The sequence below is a fragment of the Argiope bruennichi genome, chromosome X2 (genome assembly GCF_947563725.1).
Source record: "Argiope bruennichi chromosome X2, qqArgBrue1.1, whole genome shotgun sequence".
NCBI classification, from domain to species: Eukaryota; Metazoa; Arthropoda; class Arachnida; order Araneae; family Araneidae; genus Argiope; species Argiope bruennichi.
This window is the reverse complement of record NC_079163.1, coordinates 79,178,244-79,205,251: the sequence shown is the minus strand read 5'-3', so window position 1 is coordinate 79,205,251 and position 27,008 is coordinate 79,178,244. Positions and strand designations below refer to the sequence as shown.

At 28.9% G+C, this 27,008-nt stretch overlaps 1 protein-coding gene across 2 annotated transcripts in view; it reads left to right on the top strand.

Moving 5' to 3' along the window:
• Positions 1-27,008, top strand: part of LOC129960594 (uncharacterized) — a 201,011-nt gene that overhangs the window by 100,553 nt on the left and 73,450 nt on the right. For both annotated transcript variants that reach the window (XM_056074093.1, XM_056074092.1), the window contains exon 2: positions 376-653. In XM_056074093.1, coding sequence (XP_055930068.1) covers positions 463-653 — 191 coding nt within the window. In that variant the 5' untranslated portion in view covers positions 376-462. The remainder of the gene's footprint in view (positions 1-375; positions 654-27,008) is intronic.

Below are 27,008 nucleotides of genomic sequence, written 5' to 3'. Positions count from 1 at the left end.
AAAGAAATTAATTCAATTTTCTGCATTGAAAAATAACAAATTTATGGAAATTCATTTGTATATGAAAAGTTCAATTTAATTGTATCATTATAAGAATTTTGAAATAAATTAAAACAAGAAAGGACCCTTATCTGTAATAAGAAATTATTATTAGATCAAGAAATTATTTAAAACTAGAAAGAATCCTTTAAAAAAGAATCATTAGAAAAACGCACTCGATTGATTTTCTCATTTCAGTTATGCAATCTGCGGGTTTTGAGCTACTGATATCAAATCAATTAAAATAGTTCGTTACATGAATTACATAAATGTTTAAGTGTATAATTGTTTATCTGACTTTATAGATGTATTTTTTTTTCTTCTTTTTTCTTTTAGGCTTTCTTCAGATATAAGGTGAATTGCTTTCAAAGCATTTTATGTAATTCAGAGAAATTTAATCTCTAATTACCTTCAGTATCTAACATGGCGGGCACACTCAGTGTTGTTCGCTTTGGAAATGTCCCCAATGCAAGCCACTTGATCAACATCAGTGCACCAATTTGCCACCCGGCCTTAACTACAGAGTCAGTTGTTCTTTTCACATTTGGCGCTATTGGTATGGCTGCGAATCTGTTCTTGATGTGTTTGATTGCTACGAGAAAGTCCCTGAGAAGGTAAGTGTCACTTTTTTTTTCAATAAAACAAAATTATATTAATGATTAATTTATAGGATGTCTGATATTTAATCACTAAATAAAAAACAACAACATAAAAGCAGTTTCAAAACGTATATGAGCATGGTTTGCATCAATGTACACTTTAGCCCAAAGTGTTTTATTGTTATGAATATACATCAGCAACGACATAAACCTATTTCATTTTTGCTTATGAAGAATGCACTGACAACTTATCAGGTAGATTATTACTTCATAAAAGATAATACTTATGTATAAAGCCAATAACAATATTTCTTATCATTTTCTCTGCATTTCTAATAATTTGAAAGAAATTAATTATTAACGGAGTGTAAAGTCTGATTTAGCTATTTATTTAAAGATAAGCATGGAAGAAATAACCTTTAAATGTTATGAAAAGCACTTTTCACAGAAATAAAACATGAAGCTGAGATATTTAGCTTTATTCAATGATCCGTTACTAAGGTTTTTATTTATTTACTTTCATAATTTTTTCCCTTAAAAACCAAATCCATGTAATAAAACATGAAAAAGGGTTTTTAAAAAATAATAAAATAAGACACAAAACAGTAGGAAATGAAAGTGAGATTTATTCACCGACTCGTTTCTAAAATTTTTAGTTACTTATTTTTACTTCCATAATTCTTTCATTAAGAAACCGAATCCATTGAATTTTTCAAATAAATTGCATTTTACATTTTTTTCACATGCAATACACTAATTCAAGCTAGTTTTGGAAGATGAAAAGTTAGACGACTAAAAATACTTCATAATTTAAATTTTTAAAAAATGCCACATTTCACTAAAATACTGGCATTTCAGTGCGAAGCAGCAATTAATCTATCATGCCGTCTCAATATCTTTTCTTTGGTACAACTCACAAAGAAGGATTCTCATTCAAGTTTTTGTCTTGCCACCTGAATTAAGCTTTTATTGTAGGGCTTAGTTTCAAACTTCTTCCTTAATTTCGAAGCGAAATGTTGATGAAGCTAATCAAATAAATGACCCAATGGAATTCTGACTCATCTTTTAATATTTCATACACTTGCATTAAAGGCCTTTTTTATTTATAGTAAAATTCAATGCAACTGACCAATTTCGATATGAAATACTATCGTAATTGAAAACTGAAACTTTCATACATGTTTCTCGCATTTATATATAATAAAATATATGAAATGAATATAATCAAGTGTTTATTTAAAAAGAAGATTCATTTTATATCACATAATTTAGTTAACTATCATTTAGTTTAGTTTTGTTAGTTTCACTTTATATAAAATGCAGTTAAAAATAATATTATTACTATATTAAAAAATGCAACGATCTGAGATAAAAGTATAACTTATATAAAAATAAATTAGCCAGTTCAATTAAAAGTGAATAGAAAATTCTATTTTTCCCCCCTATTCCCCCCTTCATTTGCTTGTGTATTATTCTATTTTTAATATTATTGGATGATCAACACTAGATTCAGTTAAATTCAATTTCTGATCAATTCTGTTATAGTTCGAGATCTGAACGCTGTACACTAGTTTTATTTTTATGAAAAAATCTGCTTTGTAACAAGGAAATAATATAATTTTAATATATAATCGAATTAATATAATCGTATAAAATAGTTTTGAATTATATAAGTACAATCTGAAACTGTCTACCAAAGCGTTATTTGATACCAAATACCAAAGTAAGGAAAAATATTTCCAAAATATAATCTTTTTTTTTAATAATTAACATTACCACTATGTATGTTAAAGTTTTAAGTTCATAAGAACCAAACGTACAAGATAATATTTATTAAATTTACGATAGTAAAAACTGGATTTCATAATTAAACTTTTTGCGCAGAATATTGTCTGCATTATAAAGAAGATATCAAAACTTAACATCTCTCGCAAGTTTAATTTAAATTATTTCACACTTAATTTATGACTACTGAAATCCTTTTGTTTTTACGAGCTTTTTGAGTTGAAAACTTATTTCTGTAGAAGTTGGAATGAAAAGATGAAGGAGAAAATCCTTGGTGCGCTTCTGACACTTCAATTTTAGCGAAGACAAAGAGAATGATGTATAGCGTCATTGTACAAGTTTTATACAGCCATCTGAAAGAATTCTTGAGCATATTTTTGGATGAACAGCTTTCTTTTAGACCCTTCCACCTGTATTCTCCCAATCTATTTGAGCGAAACACGGAAAATTCGAGAGACAATCATTATGGATTTCTTTTCTCTTGAATCGTGTTTTCTTTACAGGATTTTTTTGTCTTCTGTTTTTTAGTGTGTCCTTTTTTTTTTTTTTTTTTTTTTTTACTTCCTAATGTTTTATGCAGTTGCTAGAATGTCCTAACGTTTCAAGATTTCTGCTTTTTAAAACATAAAAAATGAAGGGAAAGTTCGTGTTTTCCTATATTTTAACCGAAATGTCGTTTGAAGAGTCGGCTCTGTGGAGCTACTGAATCTAAATGACCTTACCAAATGTCTTTTATTTTCAAATGTGTGTGTGTGTGTGTGTGCGTGCGTGCGTGTGTAAGCGTTTAATTTTCTGAAAGCAGAAGGCAGGATCGAAGATATTGAAGATACATTTAACATTTTTAAATTCATTTTAATCCATCCCTGGAAGACAATTTATTTACAAGCAGGCGCGGACAGAACACGTCCACAACAGCGCGGAACAAAAGCAGAACGAACGAAACAAATGATCATTAGTCTTATATAACATGGGATTTCCAGCCACGGGTCAATTAAATACTGGTGTTGACCTTGGCAAGGGCAACTGATGGTGCAGTAATTTTTACACAGCTTCAGTTGAATTAAAAAGTGGAATGAGATCAAGAAACAAGAGAATATTTTAGAATGACTTTGACTGAATTAGGGAAATATTTAGGAAATTAATTTGGATTAAATTAGATATTAAATTATCATTATATATATGCTAGAAAAAGTGTTATAGATTTTCTTTTTGAATTTTTAAAAAAATTATAATAAATAGAATTGTTGAAGCCGGAATTCCATCTGACAATAAAGCTTCTTTCACGTCAGTATAATTTGTCGCTTGTTGTAAAACATACCTAAAACATTCTTTTAAAAATACTATAGATGATTCAGGGTAATTATTATAGGATAAAGTTATTACTTAGTACTCAAAACTTTAACTGAAACTAGAAATGTTTAATTTTTTTGTCTCAATTTAAATCATAAAATATCATAATGTTAAGGATTTTATTCTGAAATCTTCATAAATCCTAAAAGAAATTCATTAAATGCTAATAACGTAAAAGGTTTTCAATGAATAAAATGTAAAAACATCTTAGGTAATATGTTACAGTTATCTTACAAAAAAAAAAAAGACTAAAGGACAACTTGTGGCGATGTCTTGATTGCATAATTGGATGACTGTAAGACCTACCCTTTATATCAGGAATGATGAATTCAGTTTGAATTTCAAATACACTGATGATTGTGGTATAGAAAATCGGAAAGCGTTGGTTCTAATTGAAGTGTTGCAAGGCTCATTATCCAACTAATGCAAATATTTACATAATTGACAATTTAATTATTTGAATATTTTAGTAGGTTAAAAATGTAAGCCAAAATAACTAATTTGTTAAATCATTTAAGGAGTTCATTTTAAATAAGAAATCGTCAAATCAATTTTCTAGAAAGTTAAAAGGAATAACAATTTTCAGCTTAGATTATTAATATACTAATATGTAAACGTTTCAATTTCGGCGATAGCTATGCTTTATTTGATTATCATTATTTTGTTCTATCTAAGATAAATTTTAGTTTAAGAAAAAATATAGAAAAATGTTTCCAAACAATCTCAATTTAAATATTATTTAATAATCAGCGAATTATTAACGTCCTTTTTTAGGGATTTCAGGACTGTGTTATAAATTTTGTAATAAAATTTTGTATGAAAATATATTTATCGTTTGTACAAAGTAATATTTAAATCGTTAAAATAAGATATTTGGTTAAGATATACAAATCTTACCTGAGGACATACTAATCATACCTGACCTAAGATTTCTTATTCAGTGATACGAATATGAACTGATCACAAATACACCAGGAAATGCTCACTACAACAACAATATTTTAGGGCAAATCATTCATAAAAATACCACGTGATAATATAGAATTTCGTCTTGTACTACCACAATTTCTTTAGAAATAGTGTTAGAGACATTACCATTTCAGATTCAGCAAATCAAATAAAAAGGCTTGAAGGCGCAACAACATTCAATTTTGATCGGGTGATCTTCATTAAAATAATACACATACCGGCGCATTGTTGAATTTATACATCTATGGTGAACGTTATGACTTGTTCACCATATCTGTTTAATGTTAATTTTTAATCATGTATCAGATGCTATATTAGAACAATACATTCTATTCCTCGTTTCTCTTTATTACTCAGTTCCACGTGTGTAACAATTCTGCTCAGGACTGTTTTAATGTGTGGCTTGCGTGAATATTCCTGGTCTTCTGTATTTTTAATTATTTAGCAGGTTTAAAGTTATTTCGCACAACAATTGCAGCATAATTTTTCCTAATTCATTTATAAACTACGGAAACGCTACTCACTTTTCTCACTCTCAAATAGTGCTTGCGGATGCAACTGTAACAAAATGAATAGTTTTCTAGACGCCATTTAAAACTGTTTCACTTAGTTTTTTTATGTCTTTGTCTTTTTTATGTCTTATCAGATTTCATATTCATAAAAAGAACAAAAGAAATTTTACTTCAAGGGAAAAGACTCACTGTATCGTGAATGGAGAGTTTAAACCCTATATAAAAAATAGAGTTTAAAAATAATATTAATAACAATATAATATTATTTAGTAATATAATAATAAAAATAATATTAATAACAATAAAAGCAAAATACTTTCTGTTATATATGCAATTGATATTAATTTCTCTATAATATTTCAAAAACAATTCTACCTAATTAGTTCACAGCCATCTAAATTCTATTGATTTCATTTAGCATGCAGAGTAAAACTTATTAAACATTCCAAAATATTAGAGACGTACTTCTACAAATAAGTGATAGATTAACCCTTTCTAGAGCCGTGGGAAGTATGCTTCCCACCAAATTTATCAATCTTTGTATGAAATTATGTAGGTTGGCATAAGTTCTGACAAATTTTTTAGTAAGTCAGAAACTTAGATGCTTCAGTTCTTTATCTGAGACAAAATGATGTGTCTCAATTTATTACTTAATTATTAATCAACCAAATTAATTAATTAATCAAATTAAATTTATCTAATAAGCTAAATGAATCCCTTTTCTTATTCTAATTGAAAGCCTAAAAATATTTTTACATAATATGACTAGAAAAAAATGGGCCTTTAAAGGGTTAAAGGAGAAAAAGGTTTTAAAACGCACAATTATGAAGAAAAATGATTATATATAACCTTAATTTTAATGAGATTCTTCAACAGAAAAAAAAGAAAGGGATTTTTGATCCATTTTAAAACTGAAACTTTAAAATTTTATAAAGTCTTGGATTTATAAATTAAACTGAAATCTATTAAATAAAACAATTCAGTAATGAAATATTCTGGAATTTCGAATTAATTTATGCATATAACACAATTTAAGTGCATAAATGCTCAGTTTCAGTTTTTCATCAATTTGAAGGAAGGTAATGCTATCCGTTTTGTAGTGAATTCGTATACTTGAAATGCAATCACACAGAAATTGTTAAACAAAAGGAAAAAAGAGAACTTTTTCAAAATCTTCTTAACCTTGCATTGCAGTTTTCTTCCCTTTCTGCATAAACTTCGGATTCGAAGAGGCATAATTTGAAAAAAGAAATTCAACATCATCAAAAAGATTTATTTTCCGTACAAAAGTGTTACCATAGCTAGAGAACATTTGGTAGTTGAAGATGCTAATATATTAGCTATGATTATAGTGCAACCTGAGACAGAAGAATATTTGTACGTGATTGATGACTAGTAGCTCTAGTCTCAATCGTATTCTTAGGAGTAGTCATGCTTATTTTTAGGCATTTGTGAAATGTTAAGAAAATTGTTCAGAGAAAAATTAAAGCTTCAGTAAAGAAAGGAATAACGTTTGATTGAAGGGGAAAATGCACAGTAATCGCAGTAATTGAGAGATAAGCATTTCAATATTGTGAAAAGAATAATGCAAGAACAAGCTAATACATTTATTTTACCTTATTTAAATTCTAGTTTAATAAAATTTAGTAGAAAAATAAATGCCATTCCTATTCGAGATTGGCATTTTAACACATTGTGACAAGAAAATGTTTTTGTTAATAATTAACAATAAGGAAAGAACTACTTAGTTTGAGATTCAGATTAGTTAGAGGACCACAAATTCCAGTATTCATGGCAGACAGGCGAGAAAGCTGCTTCTGTCTAATACAAACAGCTTAATGCAATAAATGCCATTCCTATTCGAGAATGGCATTTTAACATATTGTGACAAGAAAATGTTTTTGCTAATAATTAACAATAAGGAAAGAACTACTTAGTTTGAGATTCAGATTAGTTAGAGGACCAGAAATTCCAGTATTCATGGCAGACAGGGGAGAAAGCTGCTTCTGTCTAATACAAACAGCTTAATGCAACAATAAATATAAAACATTGTTTTAGTATCAGAAGTAATTTCAAAGGATTTGTAAGGACTTTTTAACAGAAATAGATTTCTGTGGCATAAAACGCCGTGTAATTAGAAAATCTCTCATCCAACCGTCCTAATTATTAATAATGCATTAAATTTTATTTCATGACCGTGTTGTTATCAATTTTTAATCATTGCTTCCGTGCGCCATTAGTCTCATAGTAAGAAACAGTTTTTTACAGATATCTCCAAAAGGACGCTGAATGGATGGCAGGTCAATGATTTCCATCGTTGATGACTTAGGCCACAAAAATGAAGATTCGCGAAAATTCAGGAATTTTCGAGATAACTCTGTTAGGATTAGAGAACTGAGATCTTTCTAGAAACTACCTTACCTTGCCATGAAAGCTATATAAGCGTACTTGGACCTATCTAGGCGCACTCAAGGCAGTCAGTCAGTCACTCAAGCGAATTCTCTCTTTGGAGTGCTGTTGATTGTGGAGCGAATTCCTTTGTTTTTCGCTGAATATTGTTGTGCTGTACTGCTTATTTATTAGCAGTTTGCTTTATGATAGTTTCGGCTGTGTTTTGCTACATGCATTTTGAGTTTTCTTGTGGAATAAAATACCATTATCCATTATCGAGCTTGCTGGATTTCTCACCGCACATTCAACTCACTAATTTTTCATTACAATATTATATAAAATATAGTTTTTTATATAGCCCCGTTTTATAAATTCTTCATGGCTGTGTGAGTCTCCTTCATTGCGCATTATCCAGTTGAAAATTTCGAAAATATTATGTAATTAAACTAGCCAACAAAATCTTTTTCGAAATATCGACTACAATCCACCTTCACAAAATAGTTTCGAACTTAATAGATAGGATTTTGAACTTAATGGATAATATGGCTCAGAGATTATTAAATCAGACAATGATAGCATTACATTAATGAAGATTATTGATCAAATTTTGGCTTTAATCGATCGGAAAATAGTCGTCCAAAATACATATTTCTATGATAGATTAAGTAAAAATGCTAGATTCACCTCATTTGATCTATATTTCATAGCTAATTTTCACCACTACCATGCATAGCCTATTCTGCATTTAAAAATTAAAAACAATATGAAATTAAAAAGACATTTCAATAAATTTAGTGTAATAAAGAGTTCTTACCATTATTTTCATAACTCTTACTGTCTAATTGGGTTTTTAAAAGAACAGAAATTGAAATGGGCATTTTGAGTGTATTTATAAGATGATATAAAAATTATTGAAACTTATGCGATCATTGCTTCCAAATTTATGCAAAAGTTATCAACAAAAAATTGAAATTATTAAAATAACATTAATTTGGTTTAGCTCGATGAGTATTAATTAGAGAAAGAAAGAATTTAAAATTTTCAGGCATTATTTAAAGATTATTTCTCATTTTTAATCACAAATAATAATGAATTCGCCCAAATGTTTGGGATAGGCAATTAGAATAAAGCAGGAAGAAAAAAAGTGAATAAACTATGATAAAACAAAATAATAATGAAAAATTATTATAATGACTTAGTTATTATTATTAAGAACAAACATATTTTCATTACATTTGATGAAAATAAGAGAAAAGTTAAAAATTCACAAGCTCATTTTATATAGTTTTTGAAGCTTTTATTATATTAAACATTTAGAGATTAAAATACAGTATTTTGAATTTTCTGATTTCATTTAATTTGTTAAAAATAGAAATTCGGGTAGAGATCAGGAAGATAGGACCAGAGATATATTTGTAAAATTATTTATTTGGTAATTTAATTAGTTTTCATTTTGATGTGCGGTAATTTTTCTAATACTTAATATAAATATTCGAAATTAAACAATTTTGCATTCTTAATGATGAAAATACTTGGAAATATATCACATCCTATCAAAAGTTGAACAAAGATTAAGTAGCAACCTTTTGAAATATAAGAAAATCTGTGTTTCAAGAAATCTTAATTACTTAATTTGATGAAATTTAAATAGGTAGTTAGAAAACTCTGGAAACCTTGTTTCTTACAAAAATTAGCAATGCTCTCTTTTGCAAATTTGTATAACCTCCTGCGTAACATAAAATATTAAATACAAACCTCCTTTCCCTGTCTGTGATAAAGTAAAATAAAGTAAAGCTATAAAATACAATTGCTAATTAATATCATTTATCACATCTTAAATATTCCAAGCCAGACAATTACCCTAACTACAATTCCTTCTGGAAGTAATTAAAATGGATAGTTTTCGTTGTATTTAATAACTCATTATGACTGTCTTCAAACTAATCCCCAGCCCAGCTTATTTATCAAATTATAAGGAATTTTAAGAAATTATATATAATTGTTTTGTGTTGAATACAAAAGCGTAATTACCCACTGAATGATATTGTATTCAAACTTTGTTTTGCTTTTCGCATTGGCATTTTCTTAAAACGGAACATAAATATTGTTATTTAAACGATATGGGAACTGGAGCTATGTAATGTTCACAAACTACATTTATTGAGATATTATTTAAAGAAAGCAAGATTTCAAAAAAGATTGTTGAAGGGGAATTGGCTTTCGTTTGTGTTTCCTTTCCATATAAAAACTCTACACCATTTTTAATTTGGATATTATATAGCATCCAAAATAAAAAAAAAAATAATTAAATAGAGTTTCTGAATTTAGTTTTACGAAAATGTCTACCTTTTCAAATATGATCTTAGGTTATTATTATATATCGTATCTGAAAAATGGCTTATGAATTTTATAAAAAAATAAAATACATCTCAAATTTTCAATTTTTATTAAAGATAAAGTTTAACATATAATTTAAAGTTTAAGGTTCAATTAAATTAAAGTAACTTATGAATGTTTCTTTTGTAGTTCAGATTTCTTATGGTTCATCAAGTATTTAGTCAAATTAAAGAAAAATGAATAATGCCCAATGTTATTTTATTGTTTATTTATTGTTTATAAAAGAAAATTCTAAGAATTCTAGTTTCTAGTCTAGTTTTCTAATCCCAGAATTCTAGTTTAATTTAGTTAAATTATTCCGCTAACCATCACTTTGAAACTGGTGATGAACAGCAAAAACTTTTGTTTTTGCTGATTCGTTGATTCTTGGGAGTTCGATCTAGATTCCCTAAGTACAAAATATTATTATTATTTTTCTAATAAATTGTCCTAAAAAATGACTGATGCCTATAACCGTCATTTGTTTTTTAATAGATTGATTTCTTTGATATACACAAGACGGATATAGACGTTTTGGAAAATTTATCGAGCACAACGATATTTTCAGAGAAAGATTTAGTAAAAGAAGAAAGAAAATTGATTTTATAAACTAATAAGTTTATTTTTCACGTTAATTCAGTCATTTTCAAAGTAATCTTCCTTAAGCCTCACGGAAAACATGACGGTCGATAATGGGAAAAAAATTACATTCCAAAAACCTGGGAAAAAGCACAATAGCAAATTTTATAAAAACTGTCATGTAATAGTTTCTAAAAAAGGTTTGATGCTTCCGAAATCACACTTTACAAAAGACTGAAACGAAATGTGATATATTTGTGTGGGTATGTATATCAATAATTTCTACGCACACGCTTGCGCAAACAGTTTCCAATAATAGGAATAACTGAAATCAAATAATTGTACCCCACAATGAGAAATATTCCATTTTCATTCTTGGAAGAATTTTGAAATAAATGTTTTTAATATTTATTTACACTTTAATCATTTATTTATAATACTAAAAATATAGAATTTCTGTCATTTGTATCAACATTCAGGAGCATTGGATGACTGTTAAAGCATTTACGCCTGCATGTTAACATTTCATTTGAAAACAATACTAGGCTAATTTGGGACAGATTTTGTAATTTTAAGCATGTTAACATTCCATTTGTAAACAATACTAGGGTAATTTGGGACAGATTTTGTAATTTTAAGCTCCGGTCAGATGTCGAGGACGACTGGCATCCCCTCTTCTAATTTCCACACCACTCCGATGGGAAAACGTTTGGCCAACGACATCAGATTTAATCGTGCATCAGAATTGTATACACGACGGATACTTAGTGGATTTGGGTTTCCATCTAGAAAGGCTTCGTAGATTTGGAAGGAAAAGAAACTATTTAAAAGCGCAGTTTTTATCATCGAAAATATAAAAAGTATAAAAATGATTTTTTTCCGTTTTTTTCTATGGCAAATTATAAAAATCCAGAATATTTTTTTCTCCAGTTTCGATCATTTTAGTGCAGTATTCAGGAATCTTATTTTATCAACTGCATGCTATATAAAGGAAAAGTCGGCCATTTCCTTCTTATACTTTACCTATAGGAGCAATACTGGTCGTATATTTCAAGAACAGCTACTGACGAGATATTTTGTATTCTTTCAAATCTGGCGGTAAAATATACTGTTTTATTTTCATAGATTCCAGAAAATCGCTTTGTTATATTCAAAAGGGAATGTGACAAAACTATCCTTATGCTGAAAAGTTGCTGTGTTTATTTGGATTCGGTCGAATGTTTATTCTGATATTTTTCTCTCAAAGGCACCATCAAAGTTCCCCAAGGTAGTTTCGCTGAATTTCTTTCTGTATGAATAATAAAACGTTGTAAATAAGAAAAAATGAGGTATTTCTATTTGATTACTTTCACCTAAAGCTGGAACATTGCCATAAAAATAAATATTACACAATTTAAATTTTTAGAGATATTTAAAATTTTAGAATGTTAAAAATTTGGATCTCATTTATTATTAAATAATTTTCTTGTTACTAAATTTTAAATAAAGAAAGTAAAGCAAAGAAATTGCGACAAAATATTTTCTTCATTCATAATTGCATCTAAGTAAAAGGAGATTGATTAATATTATTAAAATAACTAGCATACTTTATTAACAAAATCATTCTGTTAATTCAAAAATCAAAAGATCATTTTATTGATTTATCCAACAATTCCCATTAGCCCGGAGAGATGATTATTGCAGAAAAATAAAATCACTCAATTTTGGGCAAACTCAGTTTAGTTATATTAACATCTCGTTTGAAAGTACAATAGAAAAAGGGACATTTGTCAGAAATGGTAATTTCGAAACCGGTTAGAGATCCGAGAAGGCATTCCTTTTTCTCCTAGCTTCCGCACCACACCTACGGGAGGATGTTTAGCTCACGAGTCAGATTTAAAAACACTAGGTCCGCATACACGAAGGAATTCTGATGGAATCAGGAATCGAATCTATAGCTCTTGGCACCGAGATCAAAATTTTACCACGAAGTCACCTCACTCTTTTAGTTCGTTAGATAAAGCAATTCCCATTAGCCCGGAAAGATGGTTATTACAGAGAAATAAAATCATTCAATTTCGGGAAAATTTAGTTTAGTTATATTAGCATCCTGTCTGAAAGTAGCAAAAGGGACATTTGTCAGAAATGGTAATTTCGAAACCGGTTAGAGATCCGAGAAGGCATTCCTTTTTCTCCTAGCTTCCGCACCACACCTACGGGAGGATGTTTAGCTCACGAGTCAGATTTAAAAACACTAGGTCCGCATACACGAAGGAATTCTGATGGAATCAGGAATCGAATCTATAGCTCTTGGCACCGAGATCAAAATTTTACCACGAAGTCACCTCACTCTTTTAGTTCGTTAGATAAAGCAATTCCCATTAGCCCGGAAAGATGGTTATTACAGAGAAATAAAATCATTCAATTTCGGGCAAATTTAGTTTAGTTATATTAGCATCCTGTCTGAAAGTAGCAAAAGGGACATTTGTCAGAACTGGTAATTTCGAAACCGGTTAGAGATCTGAGAAGGCATTCCTTTTTCTCCTATCTTCACGAAGTCACCTCACTTCACTCACCTCAAAGAGTCACCTCACTCTTTTAGTTCGTTAGATAAGGCTTGATTCATTTATTTTTGTAACTGCCAATCAGTTTCAACCTTTTTGATTTTAAAAATCAGGATGCAACACGAGCGTTAGCGCATATTCATTCTGGTGAAATTATTTTTATTAGCGTCAATTTGTTGTTGACATAAGATAGAAAGATTCAAGTAACCAAATTATTAATTAAGAAAGTCAAGTTTCTAAATACTTCATGGCTATAGTAGCAGCTCCATCAAATAAAAGACAGTATACTTCCGATTATCCGGTTAGCGATTATCCAGCTTCCGCACTATCCGGCCTAGCTTTCTTTTGCCGCAATTAAATGAGGAAGGCAATATTTGCATTGGCAATAGTGCCAAGGCATTGGAAGCGGGCGTCTATAACGATCCTCCTACAGACCTTACAGATCATACAGACCTTATTACAAGAATTCCTATCATCGCTATAAATGTTATTTTCGAAAAAGCACGACAATACATTCCCCACTGCAGGAAAGCACCCATAATTGAGAAAATTAAGGATATTGAGCAGTTGTGAAATCAAATGTGTACATGTATTGACTAAAAGTAAAGTATCACCCTTTAAAGACCCTTGGCCTATTATTGGCTTGCCAATCCTGCATCTTCGTGTATTCTCTGTGTCATCTGATTGGCGCTACCATTTATGATTAGTTTCTCGAGCTTTTGCCGAAACTAACAATTTGTAAGTTACATTTTGTATCGTCCAGACTATCAATTACTTTGAAATGTAACTGAATTTTATCTCATGCAGCTAAGTTTTACTAAATGTTATACTCGTAGCGTTTCGCCGAGTTTTCTTACTGACTATAAATTGAAGTCAATATGTCAAATAAATTTGCTATATCAAAACTAATTGTCATATTTGTTTTGATATCCATTTTTCCAATAAGTGATTTCCGATTTTAAAAACTTTTCGATGGTTCATCAAGGTTTTAAGGAATAAAAAAGAAATAATATTAAGAAATAAATCTTAAAGTCAGAATTTGTATGCAATAACAATACGATGGTCATACCTTCCGAGGCATCGGTAAGTTCATTTCGATTAATAAATACTTAAACGCTAGTTTTAGAAAAGAGAATTCTTAGCTTCATGGAAGGTTGCCATCTATTGAGGTAAGGCTACATTGCTACAAATCAATATTCTAGTCCTCCCATAACTATTTAATAAAGGAAATATATGATCCTCAAATATTAAAGAGATCTGGTATGTGGGAAACAGTATCACGGTAAGGTAGTTTAGTGCTTGTTTTCTTATATAATGAAAGTTGCTTTTAAATTTATCCATGATTTCAATTCCGATTATATACTGCTTTAAAAGACCACAATTTTAAAGATGAAATTGTCAGATTTATAAATAAAGTTTAAAAATTGAGGAATGAATTTTATTAGATAACTATCAACTCCAATATATTTTATATAATATTATTCAGAGGTGCTTTCAGTATTAATTACTTTTTAAAGCTTTCTTTCTAGATGAAGCTTTCGTCCCAAGCAAAATGTTTTAAATCTATCTGTGTTGAGGAAACACACTACATTGTGGACAAACTATTATGGTAACTCATTTTTTTTTCAAAAGGATGTAATGGCCGCTCAATAATCTCAACTACTTTCATGAAATCGCCATCTTCATGGTTAAGTGTGGACTTTGGCATTTCAGGAGTGTAAGCTCGAAAGACTATTCCGCAAAAGATCCGCCAGGTATATAGATCTTGGGCATATTAAATCTGACTTGGAGAGTCAAACGTAGGTCCGCTGGTATGATGCAGGAAATTGGAAAAAGGGTGCAGAGTCAGGTTTCGTCCTCATCATCTGACTGCAATTAGCATTATATGGTCTATTCCAAAATGGTCTTTGCACTGTTTCAAAATTGGACATGAAAGTAACTAAACCACGCATAACTAAATAACTCATTTGCTTTTAGTTAATCTACATAAAAAAATTGCTGTAAACTGTCATAAACAACATAAAAAAAGATAAAATTTATTTATAGAATGGAAATCATGTAGAAATACATTTAGGAGCAACATTTTATTTCCTATACATGCCGAAAAAAATATATAATTCCTTAAAATCAACTAGCATTTCTAATTTTATTTTGAAATACGCTTCCATATGTGAGAATTTAACTTGAACAATAAAGATGTAGCCTTAAGTTCGGCCATTGTCAATGGCGTTGCTTCTCATCATCATAAACCAGTTGATTGATTTGCTGCTGTTAAGATTGGAACTATACAAGTTTCAAATCTCTCCATTGGAGCTCAACCTAGTGCTAATGAATAACCATTCACAGAGAAGAGCTTCGTGTGAGACGTGAGGAGAATTCTCGTAATCGATTGAGTGGCATGCTATGAGACATTCTTTCGATGAATAACAGGATTGTTAAAGGGATCGCATTCCCTTTGGAAATATCCGTCCGGAGTTTCATTAATTATATAAATTATTTAGGAGGGACAAAAAACGATTTCTAGATGTTTATTGGGTTAAGCATAGATAGAAGGCAGAAGTTTTTATTGAGGGAATGTTTTATTTTCAGTGTTACCTATTTCGTGAACGATGAAGGTAGAGAAAATAATGGGTAATGTCCAATCACCGATTTTGACATCACATTTGTTCAAAATATATAACTGTTCTTACATCTTTAGCATGAAATTACTACGTTAATCTAATTTATAACTGTTAATCAACATAAACGTATCGTGGCTTTATTGCAGGTTTATGAAATACAATACATTAATTGAAAATTATATTTAATTTTTTTAAAATTTTATATTGAGCAATGAAATAAATATTTCAGTCATTAGTTTATTAAATGAAGACCTTCCACTAAGCAATTCGATTCTTTTAAAACCATTTACTTTTTTGTGTTAATCTTTTATTGTTGTTCCAAGTTTTCGGAATATTTTTATAATTTATGAAAGATGAGGTTCAGGAAGTTGGGCAAAGTTTCTAACGAAAATAAGATAATTAGCTGTATTTTTAATTTATACGAAAGATTAAAATTTGAAAAATATAAATTTCAAAAACCGAACTTTGCATCTGGATTAGCACATAAATTATGTAATAAAACGCATACAAACGCTCAAATGGCGAACATAATGCGCAGAAAGTTCAGAGAAAAACTTCTCGTTTTTACATATATGTTTAGGGAACAGGAAGGAACTTAATATTTGTGAAAGTATAAAATAAGGAAAAATCAATTGAAGAGGCAAAAGATGCCCCCCCCCCCCCGAATCACCATATTTTGGTTTATTGTATTCGAAGGTTAAATGCATATTTTTAAAAAGAGTAATTTGAATTAAAATTGATATATATCAGATGAAATAATTCCAATTGATTCAGTATTGCTTATACTAAAAGATTTTTTACAATTGTTTTAACCGTAAAACAATTGTAATATGGATTAGCACTACCATACTAGCATCATCTTCTGAAGTATAGGGTGTGCGAAAATTTTGAAAACAGATTGCAAAATAATATAAAACAAAAATTATAAGGTATAGAAACAGAATATCTTGTAATTTAGAACTGCTTAAGTTATTAAATATGAATGTAAGATACTTTGAATGCTCATACTGTATTCAAGCAATACCCAAATTCACGTTGTATATTTGTAAGCACTTGAGGAGTTACAGATTGAATAGCAGCTGCGATGCTTTTACTTTAAAACTAGTAATTACTGCAACATTTGTTACACACATTCGTTTTATAACCATCCCATGAAAAAAAAAATAAACGACTTAATTTTGAAAAACACATTATATGACTACTAAATAAAATTTTCTAATCAAATCATCATCAGCATACATAACGCCATCTATCGGATTCTTACAAATAACATTACTATGAAAAAAATTCATTAGGATGTTAGTAATAGTAACATTGAAAAAACACCATTATTCTTAATCATATTTTGCGTAATTTTGTAACATGCCCAAGAATTCTTGAATACCCTGTATAGTGAATACGATATCATGTGATGCAATAATACGAAAACCCTAAAGCTTTCAAAGTGAACATTCTAAAGAGGGTTTCATGTGTTCAGAACAAACCAGTGGATACATCTTTTCATCGGCGATTAGACCTTTTAAATAACTACAAAACGAAAAGTACACTGGAAAAAGGAACAAAGAATGTTTTTATGTATTTATAAAGCAAATTCTTAACCTCTTATTCCTGGTTCTCCCCGGTAAGATTGTATCAAATTAATTAAGATTTTCAAAAACTTAAATATCAAATAATTCTTAAAAATGTTGAAAAACACAAAAAATAGGCACAAATTCATTTCAATGAAAGAAACTGTTCTTAAATATAAAACAAATAATAATTTTTATGTTGGTAAAACTGCTGTTTACATTTTAGAACAAAATTACTTTTGTGATTCTGATAATACGCCATTAAATTTATTAACATTTTAAGTGAATTTTATAAAATATTTTAATTGCATATTTAATTTCATGTATTCTACAATTATTGCTTTTATAGAAACAAATGAAATTTTAGACATTTTAAATTAAATTTATTAGAATTTGTCTTTTTCTAGACCGTAATTATCTTTAGAAATAACAATGGAAAAAAATGAAAAAACAAATCCTTTAACTATGATGCTGACAGTGTAGAAGGTTTCCAGAAGCCATTTGACAGCTAATTACTACGCGGGTCGCTATATCTGGTTTTTAAATCTTAATCATCACTATGGTCAGGATAAATAGATAGTTTCCAAAAATAAGAGCAACATGGAAAATATGAATCACATTAACTTCAATTTTTACTTTTTCATATAATTTATAAGTTTCGGTTAATGAGAAACTATAAATTTTGAAGGTACCGCTTTGTTTCATTACCAGAATGGTGTAATTTCGTGGCGCTAGTATCGACGCAAGCTGGCATTAATTGATTGGACGTGGAAAAGGACAGCTGAGAATGGTGTAACGAATTAATTTAATTTTACTCTCTTGATCCTAAGAAAGGAGATGGGATAGAATGCGTCAGAGCCCCATATGTTGCCTCCAGATTAGATACTTTGGCTAAATAGACGGATAAGTTGCATCTTTTAAATTTTTAAAAAAGTATTTTACGCACATTATTTAGCTGGAAACAAATCAGGTATATTGGAACAAGAATAAAGTTCTTCGTGATGTTTAATTTTTTTGTTGTTGCATGATATTGATTTGACTTATGATTTATTTAAAAGTGAGAGAGGTTCATCAGATTGTAATGAAAGCTAATATCTGTTGAGGCCCTTTTCCATTGTTGCTGTTGTTGAAGTTTTATTTTGATAGTTTATGGGGGAAACACATAAAAATATCAATATTCCTAGAATGATTCTCAATAATTTATCAAATACAGCTTTATATTTTAAAGACTTTCTTTTTGTTTTTCTGGAAGTAACCAGCATGTTTAGGTGATTTGAAATATGCATCTTAAATTTAACCCTTTATAGTGCATAATTCCGGGCCATTGACAAATAAAATTTCTTAGGGTTATATCATAATAAACAGATGATTTAAACACTAACACATCAAAAGTTCGTACATTTGCCATTTAATTTATGAAATAAGGAGTGGTAAATATACTAACCATAGATTGTTCAGGAGGCTTGGTGCATATTGGCTACATTGCATAAAAATAAAGCTGTTGCAATCTGATTCAATATTATTAATTACATCTTAGCCACGTTTCTCTTTAAGAAATAAACTAATAAACTTTATAAATAAACTACAGTTTTCAAATAATCAATACATCAAAAATGAAGTCAAAATATGCATAAAATCATCAATAGGAAGATTTCAAATTTTAAGAAATTCCAAATGCATCAGCAATTTTTGTTCATTTTTCAAAATGAATGTTGAATTTAAATAAAATAAATTCAATAAAAATAATGATGATTAAATATAAGAATATCGTAGACATAAGGAACATAACACAGTAGTGTATCATGTCTGAAAATATTTTCAGGAGTTAAAATTTAATGACAAAAGCTGAAGCTTAATGTCGCTACGAAAGACCTTATATCGTGAACGGGCAGTCTTAAGCATATTTACCACTTTTGAATTTAAATGACATTTAACTATAGACTTGATGCAGTTCAGAGCTATTAAATTAGTTTAATCGAGTTTTAAGCATCTGATTACCCAATTTATCATTTTAAAATACTTATCTGAACCCTCGTAAAGACACTCTTTCGCAGTGGTAAGAATATATACCAGAGAACTATAAAGGGTTAAAAAGAGTTTGCGAAATAATGATGATACTTCTTCTCAAAATTAAAAAAAATAAAATATCTGATGCATTCTATTTTCAGAGACAGCTTTATGGCGACAAATTGATAATTTTAATGCAAATTAACATTATTATTCTATCGAAAATAATGTTACATTTAAATTATGTTAATAATTATACTAAGTAAAATAATTCTGAATGTAAAACACTTTTAATGATCAGATTATTTAAATTCTTTGGTATATATTCGATTTTTGACTTAAGTATGAATAACTTTGCTCTAATATACCGTTGAGAGCTGAGTGTTAAGAATTAGTCGAGCCAAACGTAACAATAATTAAACATAGTAATAACCACTTCAAATATTCCCTATCTTCTATCTTAATAATGAAATGAATAAAAATTGGAAAAATGATCAAGCCTAAGAACAATAAATATTAACCGCACTTTGTAGAGTTTTCCAGAAAAACATATTATATCAGCAGACTTTGCAAACGCCTATATAAATTACCTTCAAAAAGTATTTTCATATTTCTTTCATATGAAAAGAAAAATATCATTTCTACAAAAAATAGGCTAAGTTAGACTCATTCTTAAATTTTGTAAAATGATATATTATTAGTTCGCAAAAATTGTATTTCTATTGACAGTGAAAAAATATACTTGATTTAGTCAATGAGTCAGGAAGGAATTTGGACTATAAAATAAAATTTATATTCCAAGACATTTCAATAATTTATACCTTAAACTCAAACACTTAGTAAAGAATAATTTTTCCCTGTAACAAGTGGCCTAATTAAAATAATAAGTCAAGTACCTAACTGAACCATTAAGAATATTTGCAGTTCTATATGTTCAGTTTTATTTATAGCTACCGCGCTTCTTGTTTCCGTTTTCGCAACCTTATAGATTTCGACTGAAACCAAAAATCCTTTTTTTCATATCTCCATAAACCCATTCAATCGGCTTTCATTTTAACCTGCCATAAATTTCTTTTCTTTCTATCTATAGGATTACGTCAAATGCGAAATTTATGGCTCGTTCGTTTTTTGAACCCTCCATTTCTATAATCATTCTTTTAACGTCAGTTTATTGTGTATGCCGAGGTCTCTCTTACAAATGGATGCCCATTCGCTAAGCAATGCTTTATAATTGTACTGAGGGTGCAGTAAGTTTAAATTAGAATTGAATTGTTTGAGATTTTTATTGTGTATGTTAATTCAACAAGAAATTATAAAATAACGGCATGGCATTGTAAAAAAAATTTAATACAAGATAATTATTTTGTCTGCAAGTTCAATATAAAGATATTTCGAAATTCAAAGCAAAATTTCTGAAATTGTTAAATAATTATTGAGAAATCCAATTATTTGCTTTTGGAGATACATTTCAAGATAAATACTTTTCTTAATAGCATTATTTAAAAGATTACTTCGAAATATTGTTATAGTTAAAAAAAAAATGCTTCTTGTCTCTTATGTATGGATATCTGTAAGTTATTAAAATGCTTATGACAAAGTAATTCATGCCTTATGAAAGATATATATGAACTTGTGGGTTTGGTATTCGGCCAAGACTTGTTGATCCTTATGATGACAACAGCGATTGATTCCTTGTTGAACAATTACGAAATATGTTACAGATATTTTTTTGAGCATTCAACATTTGATTCTCATGCCCAAGTTAAAAATATAATTAGATTTCATTTACTTAACAGCGAAAGTCAATTGCTCGGTAATGCCAAACGCTGAAGAAACAACGGCGTGATGTCGAGGCTTGTCAGTTCATTGATGTTAATTTAACTTGAGTATCGTATCCTGGGTTTGACTTAAAAGTTAAAACCATTATTATCCGTTAATTTATTTCTTTATTTGCAAAGAGCTGTACTTTACGAATTCCGAAATAGTCTCATTTGTATATAAAAAGAACTAAATATAATGCATGTTTCCAGAAATAATGCAAAGCTTTTAAAAAACAACTCACAAATTCCTTTTGTTAGAATAAAATTACGCTTGATAAAATGTTTACTTAAACAATTCAAGATGTTGGAAAAAGTAAGTAAAAAACGTACAACAGGAAGATGAAATAAAATAGATTGATAAAGAAGGAGATCAAAAAGATAATATACAGAAATAAAAATAAAAGAAGAGATTTTCAAAACAACTTTTTATTAGTGTAACTGAAAGAAAATTGTAGCCAGAAGTTATTCGATAAGAACTAACTTTGAGAAGAACATGCCAGAACCTAACTTTCTATATAATTACATGCGTATTTCAGTTCGAGGTAAAGAATAAGGGAAATAATATAGAAGAAATATTTCTTAAATTAAATTTTTTTTAATATAAACACACCCAAACATGTCTAATACTAATAAAGGTATGTGTGTTTGTTTGTCTGTGTGATTTGGTACTCTGCTGAGCTGATCGTTGAACGTAGAAGTACAAACGTTGGCCCAACACTCATGGAAGAGTGGGAATGTGCCTCTCTGAGCTATGTTTGTGAAATTTTAATTATAGTTTCGGTTAAAAATTAGGCGACATTTTTGCAGTTCATCTCGGTAATTTCTGAAAATATTCTAACATAAAAATGATTCTCACACTGTTTGGAAATTCAAAAATTTATGTTTTCTGTGACAGCAATTTGATTGCTGTACATTTTTTAAAAAATTTAATATTGCTTTTAATACTTTTTTCTGTAATATTGATAATGAAATAATTTTACAGTAAGTATTCAAGGAACAAATATTACGATATAGTGAAATAAACTTTTAACTCCAGTTCTCCTTCAAAGGAATTGGGTTTAATATCTCGCTTATAAAAATTTTTTAAAAAATAATTTTAAACAAATTAAATAAAAAAAAATAAAAAAATTATGAAATAAATAAAAAAAATTTAAAAATAAAATAATAAAAAAATCTTTTTAACGCATTATGAATACTTATATATAAAGTTTGTCATGACTGGTGACTTGTAAGACAGTCAGTCAACTACAAAAAGAAAAAAATAAAGTCTACATCGATTTACAAGTGAATATGAAAGCATGAAAAAATATCTTAATAATAACTTTTTTCAAATTTAGATTGCATTTTTATTCGAATATGTTCGAGTACTTAGTCCCTTTAAATTAGAATAAAGCAAAAAATTAAATTCATTTGAAAATACAACAAAAGAAAAAAAGATTGAGGGAACCGTGCCTTGAAAAAAAGATTGCCTTGGGAACCGTGAAGTGTCTGTGCCCTATGCAGTTGTCCACTTTGCCTATTTGGTAATTTGACTCTCGTATTTATCATTAATCAACATGAATGTTGCATCTAACTAAAGTTATAACTTGTGCATACAAAATTCAGTAAACAACTTCTTTAAGATTCATGAATTAGACAATTGAAGAAGAATCAGATTGGATGATTCAGAGTAGACGAATGAGACCTATGCTGCCATCTATATGTTAATTTATATTAACATATAGATTGTTCTTATGAACAATGCAGACACATAATTTCACCAGCAGAATATATGAGAATCACAAAAATATATTACGTCTACTGCTTTATATACAATTCTATTATATTATCAATGAAAAATAATATCCAAATATATACTAAGTTTATCGGGTAAGAAAACGAGATTATAAAATAAATAATTACTAACAGTACCTTTCAGATGAATTTAAGAAGACTTTCGCCATCTTCCATTATTTCAAGTCAACTTTTGTAGTTTGAATTCAGCTTTGGGAGGAAGAAAGTGCATAGGGTTAAATCTGGAAACTTATAGCCTGTTTGTTATATGTTTTAGAAGGTATTAATCCGCATTTCAAGTATCCAGCAATTCTTGATTAGTTGCGATACGATTAATGCTTTCTTTACATGTTTTAAGACGATGCATAAATATAATTAAAATTCGGTGTTCCAGTCAAAAACATTTTTTGTTAATGCATTAATGAACGCATCATAAACGATTGATGATTTGTAAGAATGAATCCTCATCACTGAATGTTCTGCTCGATTTGTACTATTTGTTGCATTGGGACTAGTTAAAACAATTATTTCCATAAATTTGTTGCAGCATCAAAAATCCACTGAATTTCTATAAACTGTGTGCGTTACTGTTATAGAATTTATTTAGCAATTTTCCAAATGTAACGTCATTTTTTCCGAAATAAATAAAATATTTCAATAAAAATTCACAATTTTTGCCAATTTTAAGCTTAATTTCATGTAAACATAATGCTCTTCCATTTTTGAAAAGTAATTGATATTCAAATATATAAAATTACCAATTGACTCTATCAGTCTTAAAATAGCGACAGATTGACTTAGAGTTTTAGAAGAAAGTACAAGCTTAAAGTTGCTTATTAATTTATAAATATTACTTAACTTTGAGAAACTGTCTCACTCTTGCTTGAATTATTTAGCACTGTATTTAATGAAAATTAATTTAGAGATATACAAAAAAATAATAAGGCTTTATTAAAGTTTATCGATTCAAATTTCAGCTGCTCATAATTAATGGTTTTTTTCCTAAATACGCCAAAATTTTACATTAATACCAGCTGAAATTGAATTTATATTTGAAATCGGGTTAAACTTTAAAAAATAAATAGTTCAGATTTTTGTATTAAAAAAATTTTATATGTTTTCAATTATACCTAATGAAACCATTTATCTTAGTCGATTTCTATTTTTAATTTTATAAGTATAATTAGTTCCTATATATTGAGCAACGCTTCGACATATTTATGACCGATTATGTCGTCACAGCAGCAGGGATTTTAAAGTCTACAATGCTATTTTTAAGCAATAAAATAATTTATAAAAATAGATAAGTATTTGCCGAAGACAGATATTAATCCATTCCGTGTTTAGTAAAACAGAATTCAGTAAAAACGACAGAAAATTTTAGTGATCATAAAATTAACGGAGGAAAGAGTTAATATTGGAAGAAAATGTCTCACTTTAATAAAATTTACTAAGCAGCCTTTCATACCTTACGAAATTCTTTTATAAAATTAAATGTAGTAACATAGTGAGAAATAAATTTAAAAAAGATAATATTTGTAATTCATAAATATAAAAAGTTGGGCTGGCAAACTTATATACCTATTTTATTATAAAGAAACGTGTGAGAATTCAAGACGATGTCTGAAATGTCATAAAAGACTTTACATAAATATTATTCAAATATAGTAAAAGAGCAGCGAATGTCAAATTGTTATATGTTAGCAAGAATATTGACGCTTCTATAAATATCAGAGCAGTTCTAAACTTGAATAAAAACTATCTTCAGAAATGCATTCAAGTCGATAAACTAAATAATTTCGACATTGTATTTAACATACATAGTAAGACTTGTAAATTTAAGCCATAATATACGATATTCAATACTTTATTACATTATATGATCGCATTAAAATGTAATCAGTTCTGAGTATGCTATTCTCTAATTCATTTATCAGTTCTGTCTCATCAGTCATTCAGTCTCATTATGTGGTGAATACAATTGCGCCTTGTGAAAAGTAGCCCATTATTAATGCATGGATCAACATCTCAAATTTATCTGCGATTGTTGGAAGGGAATTCTTTTCCCTCAGAACTTAAAGAAATTCGAACCACTGGCATGCGATTCAGCGGACAAAGTAAGAAATTCTTTTATTGTTGGAGGATACGGAGTAGTGATAAATAATATTGATTATTTCTGGTTATACAAGGAAAGAGCCCAGGTGGTTCTGTCTGCTAGTTTTAGTTATAACACTATTTTGAAGCTACTCAAGGTCGTATAAGTATGAACTTTAGGATTACAAATGAAAGAGGAAGATGAGAATTTTAAGAGCAATAATGGAAACAATATTACTTTATAAATATTTTTTATTAGTTTAAGGATTTTATGCTGAAAGTATGGGTCAATTTACTTTTTATTTTACGAGATTAAATTACAATCTTCTAACTACTATAACGGCTTCTTTGTCATTCAAAAAATTTTTTTTATATATAGCAAGATAATAAGGTAATATTTGAATCAATGGATTTACAGGTTGAGGAACGATTGGAGTTTTGAGAAGTTGCCTTCCTTGATCAATTTTTTTATAATTTTGCTATTTTCTTCCTATGTAACACAAACGTGGACAGATTTACTTTAAAAAGTTTTTTCAGTCATTTTTTTCTTACATCCTAATTCAAGTTTTCACTCTTATGTTATTAAAATTAATGTGTCGTTTAATATAAGCTATCTTCGTGCACTTCGACATAATTATTTTGGCTAAACTTAGTTGTGCATTGTGTAAATGATCTGAAAAACAACGCATCAAGTAATCACATTTTCTGCATTGTACTTTTAAGTTTCTTCTATAATAACTAAATACAGAAAAAAATACCGATGTACAAAAATAAAACAATTAGTAAATTCAGTAAACGTTAAAATTTAGAATTTTTTTTCCATAATTTCTAGAAAGCTAGTATACCCCAATTAAAACCAAAAACAGAATGATTTTCGATTAACGGAAGTAATTTTAAATAGCACACGAAAGCATTTTAAAGCTACTAAATATTTTCAAAGTTTGAAAAGACAGTTTATAATAATTCTTACAATTTTACGTTCACATGACTATACATTGTTCACAGCACGATGTTTATTCGCAGCACGATTTCAAAAGCATAACATTTCACGTTTCTTTAATTATTAATAGTTGTGCTCATGAACAACTTAAAGATTTTATAATTTTAATTGATGCTTTTATAAACTATTGCAAAATAATAGAATTTCGAATGAAAATGATGCTAAATAAAAAGAGTATCAAATACTTATTTGTAACAATTTATTTCGTAGTCCACGGAATTTATTTATTACTTTATTTCGGATTCCTTGGTATCTAAAATTTTTAATTAGTTCGGTTGACAATTGACAAACTAATTATCAATGCTACTTGAAGTGGTGCTACTTCCCTATCAAAGGATAATGATTTTTCACGATCTCAAAACTCACAATTTCTAGTTTCAACGCTTCTAATTGAATATTCGCTCTTTGGGTTGTTTATTTTCCTTTCGTCTTTCGACTTCCACAGCGAAAGCACAAATAAATATTTAAAGAATATATTTGTTTTATCAACTATCGCGGAAGAGAAACTTTCTTTGATAAATATTTCAAAAGGGGGTTATGGGGGGGGCAGACGACTCATTCAGACTATTTCATTTCATTCGACGAACAGCTTGCCGTTGTGTTGCGCTATTGGTTTTGGAAACTTGGTGTGGTTTATGTGGTTCTATTTATATTTGGTTGCTTTCCAAATAAATGATTAGGTGAATTGTATTGCACTTTCAGAGGAAAAGAGTCTTGTTATTGTAAATGACTTCGCCTTGGTGGGAAAGGCTCCACTATTTTTTAAAATAAAATGAAAATTCTTCATAACTTGTCGACCTTTTGGTTAAATCATATCACTGACTCTCCAACCCGCCCGAAGTCCCGCGGATAAATAATACTTAATGACCGGACCACCGCAACAGCAACGCAGTCCTAAAGTCCATCACCGAACACGGTACAACCCTTCCTGAATCCCGTCATCGATGGCAGGAGCCAGATTCCCCACCTTTTTGTGTATCCT